This window comes from Pelmatolapia mariae, linkage group LG4 (assembly GCF_036321145.2).
Source record: "Pelmatolapia mariae isolate MD_Pm_ZW linkage group LG4, Pm_UMD_F_2, whole genome shotgun sequence".
Classification (NCBI taxonomy): domain Eukaryota; kingdom Metazoa; phylum Chordata; class Actinopteri; order Cichliformes; family Cichlidae; genus Pelmatolapia; species Pelmatolapia mariae.
Genome location: NC_086230.1, coordinates 425,935 through 445,131, shown reverse-complemented (window position 1 = coordinate 445,131; position 19,197 = coordinate 425,935). Strand labels below are relative to the sequence as shown.

The window sequence follows — 19,197 nt, the reverse complement described above, 5'->3', positions numbered from 1 at the left end:
TGTGGTTTTTGCCGTGGCGCTTTGGAGCTGATGTTACAAGCGATGACTGTGGAGCTGCATGCTGTTGGGCAACAACTTGTTAAGTGATGATCACATGTGTAAAATATGGACAAACAAGACGTGTTTATTTAGACGAACACAGGAGTTGACTCGCTGAGAGTCCACGCAGACGCGATTATCCGTCCTCGGTTTGTTGAAATAATCCACATGAGAACAATAAATGTATCGATACATTTCCTGCCGTGACGTACCGACACTAGTGTTTCACTGTTTCAGTAAAACTTCACGCGGAATCGTGTGGATCCGCGCTCCCTGCCCTGTGCGCGCTCCCGACGCAGGGGATGCGGGGGGGGGGATATCCTAGCTTGGCACAGCAGTCCTAGATATTTGTCATTAAGGTTAAAGGCTGTTTCTACACTCGCTTCTACGTGTGTTGCTTGTCTATTGGACATGTTTCCCCAGGTTGGACATAGACAGCATATTGTGAGTAAACAGTGAAACCGGTTTGTGGAGGTTCCTCCCTTCAGGTGCAATGCTGTCCGACAGGTTTATTATTTCCGGATCGTCTCAGCGCAATAAAGTGCGCAATGAAGTGGAGTAACTATTAGCTCTGTGTTTGGTGAAACCAAGAGAAATACGTTTGTTTTTCTTCAAGAAAGCTTTGACAGATGGAACAAACTGGAGCCAAATGGAGCAGCTGTGTTGGACAGGTCAGTGTTGGAGGATCATCTTCAGCATACTCGCGCTTCTAACTACAAGTGTTTTCACAGGTGCTCTTGCACTTTTCTTCTGTGTAGTTTTGTGCTTCGATAGCCGCGTTATTATTGCTGTGGATGAATGGACTGTCCCTCGTGCAGATGGCCCACTGCTCCGTCACGTACAGACACCAACCAGGTAACCCACAACTGTCTCCTGTCATGTCATAAAAATTTGCTTTATAATTTGTGGTAATGTGAGGTGCCAAGCTTCAGTTACACAAACGTGCCTTGCAACAACAGGACGACTAGAGGAAAACCAAACTGTTCTTCTGTGAGTCTGAGTAGTTTATTGCCATTAAACATCAGATGTGAAGTGAAATTAGAAGCAGCTCCTTGGTAGCAGAATTTAGAATAAATGACAATAAAAACAAATTCTGTATAGCACCACTGCCTTTCCTATGAAGGAGTATTAGGGCCACATTAAGAGAAAAGCAAAACAAAACATTATTGTGAGAATAAAGTCAAAATTTTGAAATGTGAAGATTACAGTTGTTTCAAGACAAACGGCCACGGCTGCTATACCATCTACAAATATATATATGGTATATATACCATCTGCTTTGTGTAGATGAGCTGGTGAAGTTGTACTTCAGAATCAGTTTTCGTTACAAGGAAGTGATTTCTCTTTTAGCACGTAAACACAGTGGTGATGAGCAGGGGCGCCATGAGGAGGAGAAAGGCAATCACTCCTAATGCTCCATCCTACCTCTCTGTGTGACTCACATTAGGTTTATCTGTCTAATACGCTGGGCGTTCACAGCTCACTTGGATTGTTTGTGGTACAGATTGAAAAAAGTACTGGAAACATTAGCATCACACAGTTGCTCAGCCACATATCCACAATACAAATGTCTCATTCCCCCACATCGCTGAGATGCTCCACTGGAGTGAGATGTGACTGTGGTTGTCAGCATGAATCTCCAGGTAGGCTGTGCGTGAAACTAAACTAAACGTTGGTCAGCTGGAGCTAACAGTCCCACAGCACCGAGCAGCACAGGAAGCAGAATCCTGAAAGGATCTGTGCTTTCACAGATACCTTAATACCACGCTACCATCTGAATGTTGCAGCAGAGATCAAGACTTATCACAGCAGCATTTTCTAATCTTCTGTGGTCTAATTTTGGTGAGCGTGTGTGTGAATTATAACTTCATTAGATCAGAAGTTTCACAAATACTCAGCAACAACAACATTAATAATAATAATTACAATTATAATTCATAATATACATTTTTAGAAGTTGTGTGGTTTTCTAATGATAGGGAGACTGCTAACACATTGAAAATCTCCCGTTGGCATTAAAGTAGGTCCATGATGGACCTGCATGAGGTCCACAGAAAATTAGGATTCAAACGTAAATAATCCAGTTTTGTCCAGTTTCAGCCACCAAACACTCTCGACTTTCACATTTTTTTTCTGTTTGGTTTTTGTGATTTTGTGTGAAATCATAACACAACGTTGTTGTTGACGGCTATTTTTTTTAACATTTACATATGTGTGTGCAAGAAAATGCCGCTTCACTGTAAATGTGTTGGAACCGATTATCAGAGATGTATATTTGGGAGCTCCTGAAATGCACTTATAAGTACTTGTTTACTGAAGTCAGAGGTAAAATTGTGTGCAGAGCACAAGAGTTTTTAAGGATTACGATTTGAATCACCATTACTAGACTAAGCACGCACAGGAACACAAGAACTTGACTAACGAAGAGCAGAAATGGACATCTGAGCTCGAAAGCGACAAGGACTTTTTGCCAAGCGTTATTCATCAGGGATGGAGCAGTCAAAACCAGCTTTGTGATTTTAAACAAAATCACAGAAAACCCCAGTATCCCACTGTCTGAGGAGTGTTTGGTGGGGTCTGATGGCTGAAGCTCCCTGAGTAAATTTGAGAATGCATCCCTCTCCACGTGAACCATAAAAAGAGGGGTCAGAGATACTACAGGAAATCTGGAGCTTAGACAACAGACTAGAGAGTTATGATGCCTGTGTCACTGGCATCTGCATGCTTTGATACGTGGGGTGATGAACCTGCAGGTGTTGCAGCCGATGGTCAGTCGAGTTAGGATCACTGCTGGATTTTTATTCTTCTTTCAAACAGGAGACATTTCCACATTTAAGCTCAGACAGTGTTGGTCCTCTTTGCATCGTTGTCTTTTTTGTAAATGGACATTCTCAGAGATGAAAAGTAACAAATCCAGATGCACATCCTCTCTGTGAGGATCACCGTCCTTCACATCTCAAACATTGAATCTGATTTTAATGCACTTGTTCACGAACTTAAAAAATGCCGATAACTTTAAACAAAGTGATACTTTTAAGTTTAGATATTTTGTAAAAAAATAAAAAATGGAAATGATGATCATTCTGTAATTGTAACATCTACTCTTATTAATAGCACTTATTGGTGTGGTCCTCCATAATAGTTCCATTTTGCCCTATTCTGCCATAAATAGGTGAGTTGACCCACCTTTGCTAGCAAAATGCCCCACTGCTACCAGCAGGTAAAAATCAACGTGCTGTTTGTTTCTGTTTTTTTAAGACTCCGTAATGTCGTATGAGTTATGTTTTTGATTATCAGTGACAATGAACTATAACCCTGTAGGAGCTCCAGTGTTGGTGGATGAGGCAGAAGCTGCATCCTTCCTGTCCCGTTCACTGCTCTATAACAGCTGGGACTTTGAGCTGGTTGTGCCTGGTGATATGGAGAGAGAGTGCATGGAAGAGATTTGCAACTACGAGGAAGCCAGAGAGATTTTTGAGGACGATGCGAAGACGGTAACTCTTCTTTGACTGTAGAACCCTGTTTTTAACCTGGAGTCTTAGAATGAAAAACTATCAGTTTAATTTAACAATTATTTACACTTTTATCACCTAAATATACATGTTTTTTTATTTTAATATTTAAAATACAAAACCTTTTCTCTTAGTATTTGAGGAATTTGACTTAACTTATTCAAGGTGACCTCTTCATTTAATCTTCATTTGCTTCCATTTCTAGGAAAAATTTTGGAAAACGTATACCAATCAAGGTAATACTTTACCATTCCTATGCTAACCTTTCCATGAGCTCATTTGGGAGAATGCAGTGTTTCATATTGTTCAAATGTGCATAATAATGATGAATGTATTTTTTGTAGTAGTTGGGATGACAGTTTCTTTTTTCCATATTGCTATTTTTTGTTGATTGTGTGTTTAATAATAATAATGGATTGCATTTATATAGTGCTTTTCGGGACCCCTCAAAGCGCTTTACAATACCACTATTCATTCACACACTGGTGAAGGCAAGCTACAGCTGCCCTGGGGCAGACTGACAGAGGCGAAGCTGCCATATCGCGCCGTCGGCCCCTCTGGCCATCACCAGTAGGCAGTAGGTGAAGTGTCTTGCCCAGGGACACAACAACCGAGACTGTCCGAGCCGGGGCTCGAACCGGCAACCTTCCGATTACAAGACGAACACCCAACTCTTGAGCCACGATCGCTCAAGAGTTGGGTTTCAATGTATATTTTCCAATTTTGCTGTATTATCTTCAAACCTACAACAGTATCACGATTGAAGTCATTGCTGTAGTGATTGGCTACGGATTGTCTGACTGAGTAACATGAGAACTATTGAAGAAACATTTTTTTGAATGTTTGTCTTTGAAGGTAGTACAAACAGACTGGACGTGTCAGGTCTGGTGGCAGGGATCCTGGCTGTGCTAGTGTCTGCTGTAATTGCCACGGTGCTGGGAGTGTACTGCTACAAAGCCAAGAAAAAGGGTGCACGGAGGTCTGGCCGGTAAGTTTACTCCGATGTGGATCATTTGGTAACAGAGAAATGTGGAACAAAGTGCTCCATCAAGACTTTGATCAAACCACAATATATTTAAACTGTTGCCTTATTAATGTTCATTGAATAGTCATATCCATTGGCCTCAGTGACACCCTAACCGACACCAGTAACATTTCCCAGTAAGGTCTTTTAAAAACCAATAGACCATTAAAAAAATACAAAGTAGACAGTAGACAAGAAGGCAATATTAATCCCTTAATCTTAATCCAGAGTTTGCACAAACTTATAATTATTTACTGTTATTTTTCCAGGGGATGTGGGAAAGTAACACAAAGTGTCCGGGTTGAAAAAAGGAGACATGAAGGCAGAATTGTTTATTAAAGTTTATTAATATTTTTATTAGTAATTAAACTACAAGAGACGGACAAACCACTGTCACCTTAAAAAAATGAAAGAACAAAACCCTGGAATGGCTCACTAACAATTGAAGCAAGTCAAAAAACTTTAAATGACAAAAAAATAAATAAAAATACAGAACTCACATTCATAGTATGGATGCATCAGAGAGCAACTTGGGGTTAGTATCTTGTCCAAGGATATGTGTCGACCAGAGAAACCAGGGATTGAACCACCAACCGTCTGATTACTAGATGACTTGCTCTACCTCCTGAGCCACAGTCACCCCATCAAGGCTCACTGGCACTAGAACTCTCCTTGTTTTGGACCTAAGTACTTTTGCTTTAATGCTGAGTAGAGTCAGCTGTACCAGAATCAGTGATCAATAAAGTTTTCTGATTCTAAGGAAATGATGTAGGATACAGTTGCTCCAGGACAGTAACAGACTAAACCATTTAAACAATACAATTTGTTACAGATTTTACAAATGTAAGAAATAGCACTAATATATGCAAATCACTCAGTTATACATATCAAGGATTAGGAATAGGTGGCACCTAAGGAAAGGCACATGCTTAGTGTCTGACCTCACAAATGTGCTTCAGGAAAAATGACCAAAAGCTCCCATAAACACACTCCTGAACCTTCTCTGGAAAACCTTCCCAGAAGAGTTGAAGCTGTTATAGCTGCTAACGGTGGGCCGACATCATATTAAACCCATGGATTAGAAACGGGATATCAGCCCAGGTTATATGACCAAATACAGGCAGACGACCAAATACTTTTGGCAATATAGTGTATAAACATTTTCACGTTTTTATTTTCGTTTATTAGCAATACAGCAACTAAAGGGGTTTAAAATTGGCGTGTTGTGCTGTGTGCTGTTCCAGATCCCCAGTACAAATTGCAGTAGATGGGCACACATCAGCTCCGGAGACGGTGCCCCTAGGTGGGATCACTGCACCAGGTCTGCCTAGCTACAATGATGCCCTGAATCACAGTGGGCAGCACGATGCTCCACCACCACCATACTCAGGGTAAGTGGAAGGCAAAGCGTGCACACACAAGGAACACTGGAAAGACTGACTACCAAGAGTTCTAAGACATTCTGGTGAGAGAAGCACGACACGTGTTGTGTATTTATACACGGGAAGGTGACTAATTGGAAACAGGTGTAACAAATTCAACACAAGTGAAACTGATTGAGTAAAGACACAATTACAAAGAAGGGAAAGCAAGCAGGTTGCAGATGAGTGCTTGATTTAACTGTCAAATGTACTCATGTTTACAGTTATGGGATTAGTATGAAATATTTGTATGCCATGTAGATATTGCAACTCGGTGTCCCAGGCAATGTCTAAGTAACTTTGGTCCACTTGTCTAGAAGATGAAGAACATGGAACCATCCATATATGCGCTACACTGATTATAGTATGATAATCAATGACAATCATGGTGCGAGAAAATCTATATGAGTGGTGTAAAGTGGTGTATGCAGTGGTGTTTGCAAGTGTATGGTATGTGTTGTATGTGCACATCGAAAATGAAATGATACCTCAAACAATACCAAATGTGTGTGATGGCATGAAGAAAGCAATCACACATTCAATTCAATCCAATTTTATTTATACAGCTCAAAATCACAACAACAGTCATATTGTACAGTAGACCCTACAATAATACATACAGACAAAAACCCAACAATCATATGACCCCCTATGAGCAAGCACTTTGGCGACAGTGGGAAGGAAAAACTCTCTTTAAACAGGAAGAAACCTCCGGCAGAACCAGGCTCAGGGAGGGGCGGGGCCATCTGCTGTGATTGGTTGGGGTGAGAGAAGGAAGACAGGATAAAGACATGCTGTGGAAGAGAGACAGAGATTAATAACAGATATGATTCAATGCAGAGAGGTCTATTAACACATAGTGAGTGAAGAAGAAACACCCAGTGCATCATGGGAATCCCCCAGCAGCCTACACCTATTGCAGCATAACTAAGGGAGGATTCAGGGTCACCTGGTCCAGCCCTAACTATATGCTTTAGCAAAAAGGAAAGTTTGAAGCCTAATCTTAAAAGTAGAGATAGTGTCTGTCTCCTGAATCCAAACTGGAAGCTGGTTCCACAGAAGAGGGGCCTGAAAACTGAAGGCTCTGCCTCCCATTCTACTTTTAAATACTCTAAGAACAACAAGTAAGCCTGCAGTGTGAGAGCGAAGTGCTCTAATAGGGTGATATGGTACTACAAGGTCATTAAGATAAGATGGGGCCTGATTATTTAAGACCTTGTATGTGAGGAGCAGGATTTTGAATTCTGGATTTAACAGGAAGCCAATGAAGGGAAGCCAATACAGGAGAAATATGCTCTCTCTTTCTAGTCCCTGTCAGGACTCTTGCTGCAGCATTTTGGATTAACTGAAGGCTTTTCAGGGAGTTTTTAGGACTTCCTGATAATAATGAATTACAGTAGTCCAGCCTGGAAGTAATAAATGCATGAACTAGTTTCAGGATATTTCTAATTTTAGAGATGTTGCATAAATAGTTCAGTTCTCTTATTTGCTTTCAAACTAACTGCACCCCCGTCTTTCTAAAAACCTATGCCTTTTTTTTATAGGAATGAAAACAGCTGGACGTTCATTGATCATGCTTCTAAGAATATTCACAAAGTTTTTCTTCCTGTCTTTGACCACAGGGGTGCGCCGTCGGTGTCTGCTGATCCAGGTGACAATGAATGAAAGCCCTGCAGGTCTCTGTGTGAAACCTTAACACTGATGGTTTGGGGAAAATTTCTGGTTGTTTTTAAAAATATTCATATTTTTTTAGGAGTGCAGTTCAAAGACAGTCCCAAAGTGGACAGTACCTAATCATTTGTCACTAGTCTGATCACTTAAGACTTCGTTTTTGTGCTGTGTTTGTGCATTTGTGTTCTTCAAGAAAAACCAAGATGCATTTTATATAATAAATCATGTAACAATTTCACATGCCTCTAGTCATTGTATAATTTGTTGTGACTTGCAAAGCCAGCAAATAAGCATGCAAGTAGTAGATGAAATTAGAATCACGAGGAAGTTCTTCTGGACATGTTTGCAGCCTTTGTGTGTGTTGTTTGTCATAGAAAGGTAAAACTGCTGCAGAAGCTTAGTTTTTGTTTTGTTTTTTTACAATTGTCTACAGCACACTGCGAAGGCGTGCATGTGAGTAAGACAGGGAAGGCGATGAACGCCAGCCAAGTCATTCTTCTTAAAAATGGCGTCATGTGAACAAAAGGCGAAAAGAGCTGTACTCCGGTGTGAGTAAGCAGCAGCTATCGGAGCCGGATCAGTGTGAATATCATTTCTCTTACTAAAGCTGCGACGTGGAGTGTCTGCTCTGCGGCCCATCGGCTTAACACGAGAGACAATAGACAGTTAAATATACGGGGAGAGGAGGGAGGGAGGAGGTGCTCCTGTCTGCTGCGGCTCCCCACACCGCCCCCCCGATCCCCACACCGCCCCCCCGATCCCCACTCCTCTCAGTCTACAGGCTTGTCAAGCAGAGAAATAAACAGAATCGGGCGCTGGGAAGTGAAGCTATTCCTCCCTCCCCTGCCCCTCACTATCTGTGCATCTTCACCCAGCTCTTTCTTTCATGGAGAGGAATTATCCCGCTTCGGGCTTCGGAGATCTGGGGACTGGGACGGGATGGAGTTACGAGAGATCGGCCAAAGCAAGGTAAGCTTCGGTGGCCGAAGCATGGGGAGCGTTGTTTTCTGACTGCCGGTAAGCTTAAGTGGCTCTGACAATGCCGTGGCATAGCGCTGACTGCGCCGTGTATTGATCCCGGCTGCACGGCCACCAGTCTCAGGTACAGCCAGCCGTCATTTCATTCGGGGGAGGGGTACGGGGGGCGTCTCTAACTAAAATGCATGGAATGCGATGGAAGGTTAACAGTGATGCGAAGACGGACGGAGGACAGGATGGACGGGTGGAGGACGGTTTCGTTAGTGAAACACCAAAACAGCCCCCCCCACATATACACACACATGTATGAGTACATCAGTGTTACAGCACTGCATTGTCTCCGCTGCACACGAACAAAAGCATGACAGCTCTTACTCGCAGGTCGGAACAGCCACAGTCACCGGGCATAGTCCACACATTAAAGCGGTGTCGTGCACAGACGCCAGGCGGACCACAGAGTAAAGCGTGTATGCAAACTAAACACTGTGCCAAACACAGGGCAGTGATGGGTGTATACATGAGCCTTTATTCGGTGAAACTAACGTACTATTACCGTTGCCAGCTAACTGTAAAAGAGAAACTAATTCATTAACAATATCTAGAACTCAGTGCGGTTGTTTGACTACAACATACAGGCTGGCAGCTACTATTAAGCTGACATTAGCCGTTAGTCATTAGGCATCTTGAGCATTACCCAGTATCTGACAGCATGCAGCCTGTCCCCGTCATAGACAGATTACCAAACTGCCCAATAAGGCAGTGACTTCAATCTTAAATAAGAAAAAGCAAAGAAATTCCGCTGCAGGCAGTGACCAGCTGATTCCTCATATGGCTGTGCTATTGTATAAAAAATGAGTCTTATTAAAGTTAGCAAGCTCCTGTTAGCCTAGCTGCACATTAGTGGTTGCCTTGGCAACAACAACAGTCTTAGAGCGCTTCTCTGTTAGCAAGGGCGCTTATTAAGTATGGTAGTATGACTGAGATTTGAATAGATTAGTTATAGATTTATAAAAACAGATAAGGTAAAAGACTGATTCTTATGCCATCATGTGTATAATATTTGTCTTTATATTTGAAATGTAACGACATAAAGTCAGAAGTAATGTCTTGTTCACAGTCAGATGTCCATGTTCATGTAATAACGTACACAGCAGCCTTTTAGTGTCTCACAGTGTAAACATTACATCAGACAACACTTGTTCCCACTGTCTTTTCAGTGAATCCCTTCAGTGAAATTAAAAAAAATCATTCTCCATTGAAAAGCACTTATTCTTGATTACCCCGAGATGCTGTATTTGACTCCTCTCTCAGTATTAGTCTCCTGGGACTAGAGTGAAATGGGTGCACGCAGCACCTCCTTGTTTGCCTGCCACTCATAATAGACACATAATAAGACATCTGTTGACTGGAGCTAATAGCTAATGACTAATGTTTCTTCACAAGTCTGTAAATGGTAAATGGACTGGTTCTTATATAGCATAATAGACACATTTTCTACTCTATCTGAGCATACGACTAATTCATTCACCCAATCACTTTTTCTAAACTGTTAAGTGCTTACTGTCTAACATTCATACTCCGATGGATGCACTGGCCAAGGATACTTGGCATGCAGACTGGTGGAGCCTGGGATCGAACCCCCAACCTTCCAGTTAGTAGGTGACCTGGTTTACCACCTGAGCTACAGCCACCCCACCACAAGTCTCTGCCAGCCACCTTTTCCTTATTTAATGGCCAGCATTCCAAAGCTCCCTTTTGTCTACATTGAGTTTAGCTCGATTCCCCTGAGACTACTTTTAAAAATAATTTGTATCAAATGCAGTAGTACACATTCACTAGAGACAACAGCATAACTCAAAGTGAATCCAGTCTCTAGACTATATAATTCCCATACAAGTTTTTACAAGACTGTGCAGTCGTTTGAACTAAATACGCTTGTGCTGCTCCCATATTAATTAAGTAGAAGCCAGGTAGTCAAATGCACCTGAATAACTGATCATCAGCAAATGCGACCATTTCTATAAAGGTTTTGGTAGTTTTCTGGTCAGGAGCACTGAGGTGTGCACAATAACAAGGAGGAAAAACATTAGCAATGAACTCAAAGAAGCAACTGCATATCAATCTGGGAAGAATTTTAAGGTTGTTTCCAAACAATCAACAATGCAGTTAGACAAGTACTGTTCCCCTGGCAACCACCAAACCCAGAGCCATCCATTGGATTACAAGTGTGATTCGTTACTTCAGAGAACAGGAAGCTAAAGGTGGTTATACAAGCTATTAAATCATGGTGTATACTTAGTTTTTCATATGACTGTATATTACACAATATGGGCACTAGTTTAAAGACCAAATTAATTACGTTTGCTGAACCTAACCCTGGCTTTAATCCTTACTAAAGACAGTATAATGATAAGAAATTGTTCTTTTTGTCATCATATAGAAAAAGTGAACATAATTTGTGTGTGGATATGTGTGTTAATTTGCCGTAGATAGTTTTTTTGTTTGTTTGTTTAGGCCTGCTGTTGCTACTGTCCGCCACTTGTCAAGTTTCTTAATTAAAGCACACACTAAACCTAGTGCTAAGATATGCCAGGTTTTTGGCTTAGCTTTGGAAATACTACTACTGTGGGGATACTGTTCATCCTGTGCATCCTGATGTCACCCAATTTGTGCTACAGCGGATGATGAGCCAAACCTTAAATACTGATCTGTATGTGTTGGTTTACAGTACACATCAACGTTTAAATGTCTCGCATTACTGATGTCAATCTCACAGTCCAAGAATGCTAGCCTGTCGTTTTCATATCCTCCCAGTAAACCATATTGGGGGGGGGAGTGGGCACATCGGTTTTTTTTCTTTTCTCAGAATTCTGAGAAAAGAAAAAAAAAAAGACGTGCCCACTTTTTCTCCGCTGGCCCTAATCCTCTTCCGTCCTGATGTGTTTGTCCACCGAGTTAATGTGATCTGTGAATTGTGGTACATCTTGAGATCTGATTTCACCCAGGTGTTATTTACATACCTCCAGCACAAAGAAAAAGTAATATAGTGTACATGGTTATGTGCCAAAAGCATTTCCATAAGAGGATAGCATAACACAAAGTTAATTTACACCTGTAGGCCAGTGGCACTCTTTCAGTGATGAGGATGTGCACATCCTTGACACGGAGGAACGTTGGTTTAAACATGGGAGCGACGTCCTTGATTCCATGTTTAAACCAACGTGGGAAAAAGGGAAAAACCATCTCTGAAAATGAGGAGGAGGCCATACAGTACATCTTTCACCATCTTAGAGAGCTGTGACTGCAGCCCTTTCCCAACTCTCTGTGAATGCTTATTATACTGCTTCACTGGGTGAATGGGTTAAATGCAGAGGAGTAATTTTCCTACGGGGACTAACACATACACATTATACATTACACATGCTACTCATGGCCATGGGACAATTTGCATATTAGCAATCCTAAATTACCAGTAAATAATGCTAGTTCTAGAAATCATGCAACTGCACCGTTTGTTGGAGAAACCTGAGAGAGACTGTAGAGGTCACTTGGTTGACTGATGAAACATTTCTCCCACTGAAAATCCCACATACAGATGAATGGAATCAAGGCTAATACCAGAACATTTCATGGTGGGAATTAGATATGAATGTGAATGACATTTTATTATTCAGCTAATAGTACAGAAACAACATTACTGAAGGTTATGGATGATCTTCAACTGGCCTCTGACTGTGGACTCATCTCGTGTTTGTTCTGCTAGACCTCAGTGCAGCAGCGTTCAATACCACTGATCATTTTATCACATAGACTAGGATACGTATGTTTAATATATGGTATTAAAGGAAATGCACTGTACTGGCTGAAATTTTAAATCTCATATAGATTCCAATTTGTGCATAAAAATTAGAAGTCTTGGTTAGAAAGTTGGTCATGGAGATCCACAGGGTTGCGTGCCAGGACCAAAATGTTTTATGTTATACATGCCCCTATTACGTAATATTATAAAACATTGTTTACATTTTCATTGCTCTGCAGATGATATCCAGTTCTATTTATGAAACCTGGGATCACAACTGAGTCCAACTACAGGCATTTCTTTAGACATGGATGTCTTGTAATTTTCTTCTCATAAATTCAGACAAACCTGAGGTTGTTGTACTTGGTCCTGAAATCTAAGAAACATGGTTTCTTTTTTCCCCTCTGTCTTTTCCTGCAGCGTAGTAATCAGAATAGTTGTCTGAAGCCCAAAAATGCCAAACAGTTTACTTTCACAAGTGGAGCATTACGGGATTTGCAATAATGGCCCACTTGATAGCCGCATTTTATTAGAACTTTATGGAAAAGACTGGGGGATGGAAAAGAAAATGAAGTTAACAGAAAGATTATGAATTTATAGTTGGTGGTAGTCTGCCATTTTCCTTGATTTCCTGCAGTGTTCTGAGGAATGTTGATGCCAGAATTCTCCAGAATTCTGCTGGAAGTCCATCCGGAGCCTTTTTATTGGGCATGCTTTTCGGGGCTTCCAGTCTTTGTACTAAGAATTGAGTTATTGAGTGCTAATTTTGCTTTATGCATTTTACTCAGAATTTACTCTTCCTGGGAAGACATGCAGGCTCCTTTTAAGGATTTAATGTTTTCCTCTAATTCCTGAAAACATTTGTTTTCTCTTTTCTCCTAATGTGATGAGAAGGAAATACATTTACCTCTCATCACACCTTTCCCTGCCTCCCAGAGAACAGATGCTGATGTTCTGGGCAGGTCGTTATAGTCTAATAATAAAGCCCACTCTGTTTAAAAGTATTTAATAAACTCGTCATCTTTACATTCAATTCAGTTCAGTTCAATTCAGTTTTATTTATATAGCACCAAATCACAACAACAGTCGCCTCAAGGCGCCTTATATTGTACAGTAGATCGTACAATAATAGATACAGAGAAAAACCCAACAATCATATGACCCCCTATGAGCAAGCACTTTGGCGACAGTGGGAAGGAAAAACTCCCTTTTAACAGGAAGAAACCGGCAGAACCAGGCTCAGGGAGGGGCGGGGCCATCTGCTGTGATTGGTTGGGGTGAGAGAAGGAAGACGGGATAAAGACATGCTGTGGAAGAGGGACAGAGATTAATAACAGATATGATTCAGTGCAGAGAGGTCTGTTAAGGTCTCCTGTTATGTTCATTTCTGAGGAACACCAATGATGTTCCTGGGTTGTTTGATCCAGGCATGTTTACTTATCCAAAAGTCTCAGAAACCAAAAAATCCCAACAAACATTGTGCATATCTCATTATTAACTCCATTACTGACCATTTCAGTCAATATTTGGTGTAATTGTGTTCTTTGCCTCTCACAGATCACGGTTCAATGAGGATAATTCACTTATTTTTCATATAAAATGCATTTTAAAACGTTGGAAATACCTACATATAAAAGTAGTTTTACATGACACTGATTATTTTAAATTTTTTGTTCTTTTAATGTAGTGATGTCGATAAAGTAACATGTGACATCTCTTCTGTTCTGGCTCAAACTGACCCGCTGTCTTAAAATCAAAACTACCGAGTAGAGAGGATTCGTAGTGCAAGAGATTAGCAGTATGAACAGTGTGTGTCTGTGAGTCTCCACAACACACAAGTGACGTGTCGTCATGTGTTGTGATAATAAACACTATGCAATGTTTAGAACCAGAAATTAATAGGTGGAAATGAACCAGGTGCATGTGTCTACACAGCACATGAGCGACATGTCATCACAGAGTGTTTTGCGCAAATGAATTTTGCACATTTTACACAGGTCATGCTTGTCTTAACATCATCAGATGGCTTGCAGACCTCGTACCTCTTCCTCTTTCCCCCAGCAGCAACCTAGAAAGAAGAGGATTATGATTACTTCTTTTTTTTTGGCTGATCCCAAGACACACACACACACACACACATGCACACACACGCGCGCACACACACACACGCGCGCACACACACTCTTACCTCATGCACTGATGTACTAGGTAAAGTCCTCTCCTGGATCTTCCTCACTGCTGCTGCAGCAGCTGGGGTCCTTGGCATGTGCTGCCTCCGTTGTATATGCGGTACCGCAAGCGCCTTCCCCGGCTCGTCAAGGAAGACGAGCTTCAGCTTTGGCACGTTCCACTCAGGAAAGACCTCTGTCCAAATTAGGGCTGCTCAATTAATCGAATTTTAATCTCGATTACGATCTGGGCTTTCAACGATCATTAAAAATGACTGAACCGATTATTAGCACCTCCCTCGTGCTTTACTCTCGCGAGGTGGCAAATCGAGCACACCTCTCTGCGTTTCGAACACGCGTCACATCAATTAAGAGTACCCGAGGAAAGCTAAGCAGACGTTATTTGGAGAGGAGAGGATAATGGCTGCTAAAGAAAGAATGCCGTTGGTTGAAAAGCGAGGTAAAACTACTTCAGTGGTGTGGAAACATTTTGGGTTCGCGGAGTCAGACGTGGATCAAGTAGACATAGTGTGGAAACTTTGCTACGGTGTCGTAGCTGCACCACAGAGCAACACTACAAACAGTGTTGGGGAGTAACGGAATACATGTACCGCCGTTACGTATTTAAAATACAAAAAATGAGTAACTGTATTCCGTTACAGTTACCGTTTAAAAAGGTGGTATTTAGAATACAGTTACTTTGTTGAAATAAATGGATTACACGGCGGTACTTTCCTGTTTCATATTGTGGCGGGTCAGGACTGTTTGGGTTTTGTTTGACAGCTATGTTCTGTTGTTCCAGGCAGTGTTGCCAACTCCTCAGTAAGGAAAATCGCTATTGGTTGTCCTAAAAGTCGCTAGAAGTTGCTAAATGACATCATCACCTAATTTGCATAATTGGTCATGCTAATATAATTGTAACCTATGTTGTTGGAGAGAGAAATAACATCGTGGAAGAGACATAAAGTGAGTAAAAAACGTCCTAAATGCATTTAGAGTTTATTTAGAACTACAAAATTAAATTTCTTTTTAGCAATTATTGTTTTTTTTAATGTCACAATTCCAACCCTGCTCCTTTACCCGGGCTTGGACCGGCAAAAGTGACCCGAAATAGGCACTCTGGTGGAGTTACTTTGTGTGTGTGTGTTTATAAGTAGTTTTAAACCTTGTGATCCACAAAACAGCATAAGAGTAAAAGAGTAAAAGAAGAACTGACTGCGTTACAGCACCCGCTGCTTGTTGAGAGTAAAAGCGATACGCACTTTCACGTTTTTTTTTTAAAGTCACTAGGGGGTCTGAAAACTCGCTAAATATAGCAACAAAGTGGCTAAGTTGGCAACACTGGTTCCAGGCGGCAGCGTTACGGTTGCCATGGTAACAGGGTGACCGCTCTCTCTGTGTGTTTCCTGGGTGAGAGAGCGCCTTTTTGTTGTTGTTGTTGTTGTGCTAAGCTAATAGGCAGAATGCTACAGGCATAGCTCTAAAGAATGTAGCCTCATGGGCAGTGTAGTCCGTGCTGCAGGGAGAATGGACTGCCATACCCGTTATGTGTCTGTGAGTGAGGAGGGAGAAAAAGGAGAGTGGAAAAGTACGAGTTGTCACCGAGCAGAAACGGGAGCTGAAAGCATGTAAATATAATAATAACCACTGCAGCCAAGAAGAGTGCCTGACGAGCCCAGCTGTAAGTAAGCTATTAAGACTCGACTGTACGCTGTGTTCGTGTTTTCCTCCGAAACAATAAGTTCCGTTGGAGCAGCCTTTAAAATCCTCTCTCTGTCTAAAACTTGACCCAGACAACAAAGTAAAGCTATTTTTCGGTTACGAGCCAACACGGAACCCGACGTATTAGCCATTCATTGTTATTGTTAAATAAATATCGTCAAATAATCGAGATCTCAATTTCAGTGAAAATAATCGTGATTATCATTTTTGCCATAATCGAGCAGCCCTAGTCCAAATGACAAATGCGTTGTAGGCTGATACCTCGATCATGTTGTAAAAGATGACCAGTGGCCATTGTTCAGTCATTTGCTTGGTGCTGTAGGACCCTGTGACTTGGTCCAAGTTGTCAGCGTCCCCTTTGGTGGCATTGTAGTCAGGATCATAGTTGGTTTCTGGTCCTCTCGTGTGCTGATTTCAGCATTTTTGTGCAAAGTGCTCATGAGCACAACATTTTTCCACTTTGGGGGGCAATAAGATACCAGGGCTGCAGTGTCTGTGAAGGCAAATATGGAAGACTGAGGGGCCTGCTCTTAGTTACCAGCAGCTCAGCACGGAGTTCAGCCCTGTTTTTTCAGACTTTTCCAACCATTGTGAGCTTTCTCTTTAGAAGCTCCTGACCCAAGCTGTAGCTTGTGAAAAAAATTGTCACAGGTTATGTTGTGTCCCCTGAGACCTTGTGCCATCAAACACAACCTCGTGCCCTGATTCTTCTCTAGGGCTCCTCCAACCAGCTTCCAGCGTAAACCTGCATGTTCAATGCAAAGCTGGTGTTTGCATCACATGCTGCCCAGATTTTTATGCCATATTTGGCTGGTTTGGAAGGCATATATTGACTAAATGAGCAGCGACCTCTGATTGCCACTAGCCTTTCATCCACTGTGACATTAGGGCCTGGGTTGTAGAGTAGAGGAAGTTGCTCGACCCAGTTGGCCTACACTGTCCTAACAACTACCAGCTTGTCTCTCTCCCGTCTCGATTATCATATCTGATTACTCTGAAGAAAATGTGAAAAGCCTACAGAGACATTATGGCAGGAAATACAGCCCTGCCCGTCTCTGCATTCCACAGTCTTGCTGTTGATTCATCCTTTGATTTATATATGGAGGACAACAAGAGCCATGCGCATTGAAATAAAGAATTCTGTGCTTAAATAATGAATTGTAGAATAAAATCTGCATTTGTAAATTCATTTTTGAATTCCAATTTAATAAAGTGATTTTCAAAATGGCTTTTAAAATGGCGATTCCACTCCTCATTTCAAAATCCATTTCCCTTTCCTGTTCGCTCAGCGATTAACTTTTGGATTAGCTGTTGGATTAACAACTTCATTTTAAAAATCCTGCTGCAGTGCAAATTAGCCACACCGTGGGATGTAAGGGGCTCTCTGATTGGTTGGACAGACACAGGCTGTCTGCCTGGATTTTTCTAGCTCATAGCTTCGCCCTGCTAAGAAGCGTGTGTGCTTGTACAAAGGCCGTTCAGCCTCGGGATTTACACTCGGCTCGACACAGATATGGAGTTATTTTTGTGCCACTATTCTGAGCGCACGTAAAAAAGGTTTGCAGGTGCAAGTGTTGCATTTTGAGGAGAAATTTATTTTGAGCGAAGAAAAGCTAAATTTGAGTAAACAAAATTCATTTCTGCGTGCAAAAACTGTATTTCAGTGTTTGCTATTATCCACACACACACAATAGCAGCCGCTCTCGCTCAGGTTTTGCATTTTGCATTTTTTTTTTGCAAATGCAAAAACTGAGCGAGTCATTTGGAGTCATTTCAAAAGCATCAGCTCTAAGAGCCGTGCTTAGAGAGTGCTTTGTAGTGAATCAGAGAGACGACTCCCATTGAGCGAGAGCCGGCTCCTCACTTAATTTCCTTTGGCTGCTCAGCTCTCACACAGTGGCTCAGCTGTGCTCCAATCCCTCCATATTGTGGCCAATCACATGTGAGGATATAGGATAATATCATTATGTGAAAAACAGAGAGGGTGAGAGACGCGGCAGTCAAGTGGAGCGTGCGTCTGTCCTCTCAGTGAGTGAGACAGTAGACAGCGGTGAGGAGGGCACATAGATATGCCCGACACCCGTAAACGAAGCAGCATCTGGCTGCAGTTTAAAGACTTTTTCGTCTTGGTCTCGCTCTTGGTCTCGATACCCTCTGGTCTTGGTATTGTCTTGGTCTTGGTTTAGGCGGTCTTGACTACAAGTCTAAGGTGAAGACATGGCTGTGCATTGCAAAGTCATTAATTGCACATGAGTTCCAGCTGTACTGAGTCTGTCCATTTCTTCATTTAATCCAAAATTGAGATCGCCCCCAAGAACCAAAGAGCAATGTCGGTGTTCAGAGAGTGCAGTTAAAAATGTGGAAGAATGAGGGATCATCAGTATTTGGGCCATATATATTTACAATACATAACTTTTTGTTATGTATAAATAATTTAATTATTAGAAAGTTACCCTTTTGGATAAATAATTATGTTGAGGAATATTAATTTAACACATTAGGAAACTCAGGTGTTTTAGGTTCATCTGTAGCTGTGACAGGTCTATGAAGCTCTTGCAATAAAAAAAATGTTTGCCTGTAGTTTTTTAAGCTGGTTAAATATCTTTAACCTCCTCTCTCTGGAGCCAGCTCCACACATATTCCATGTAATAAACCTCAGTGTGCCCAGAGTTGTGTGTATGTAGCTAATGTTGAATACTGTGTGTGACATTCCAGTGAATGAGAAAAAACACACATCCATCGGATGTAAGAAAAGTTTCATGAGCGTGCAATACGTAGACCCGTACGTGGTGCTTGGTGTTGTCTGATTATATATGTGCACATTAAGTTATATGAGCGAGCATGTGCGTACCTGCGTGTGAGT

General features: G+C 41.6%; 2 protein-coding genes across 5 annotated transcripts in view; both read left to right on the top strand.

The window, feature by feature from the left end:
* The first annotated feature begins 543 nt into the window (after positions 1-543).
* On the top strand, positions 544-7,751 carry prrg2 (proline rich Gla (G-carboxyglutamic acid) 2). Its single transcript, XM_063470429.1, has 7 exons — positions 544-710; positions 798-894; positions 3,361-3,533; positions 3,757-3,787; positions 4,407-4,539; positions 5,820-5,966; positions 7,619-7,751. The coding sequence occupies exons 1-7, from the start codon at positions 669-671 to the stop codon at positions 7,659-7,661; spliced, it is 666 nt and encodes a 221-aa protein (XP_063326499.1). The 5' UTR covers positions 544-668; the 3' UTR covers positions 7,662-7,751.
* Positions 7,752-8,423: 672 nt separating this feature from the next.
* The window catches only part of prr12b (proline rich 12b), a 64,943-nt gene continuing 54,169 nt past the window's right edge, over positions 8,424-19,197 (top strand). For all 4 annotated transcript variants that reach the window (XR_010093755.1, XM_063471001.1, XM_063470997.1 and 1 more), the window contains exon 1: positions 8,424-8,636. Coding sequence is in view for 3 of the 4 variants with exons in the window: in XM_063471001.1 (XP_063327071.1) it covers positions 8,554-8,636 (83 nt within the window). In the remaining variant the exon portion in view is untranslated. The remainder of the gene's footprint in view (positions 8,637-19,197) is intronic.

Excerpts from the sequence above, each read along its gene's own strand:
- prrg2 (XM_063470429.1), top strand. The coding sequence starts at position 669 with ATGGAACAAACTGGAGCCAAATGGAGCAGCTGTGTTGGACAG. Across the intron at positions 711-797 it reads GGAGCAGCTGTGTTGGACAG|TTTTGTGCTTCGATAGCCGC; the intron begins GTCAGTGTTGGA and ends TCTTCTGTGTAG. Across the intron at positions 3,534-3,756 it reads TTGAGGACGATGCGAAGACG|GAAAAATTTTGGAAAACGTA; the intron begins GTAACTCTTCTT and ends TTCCATTTCTAG.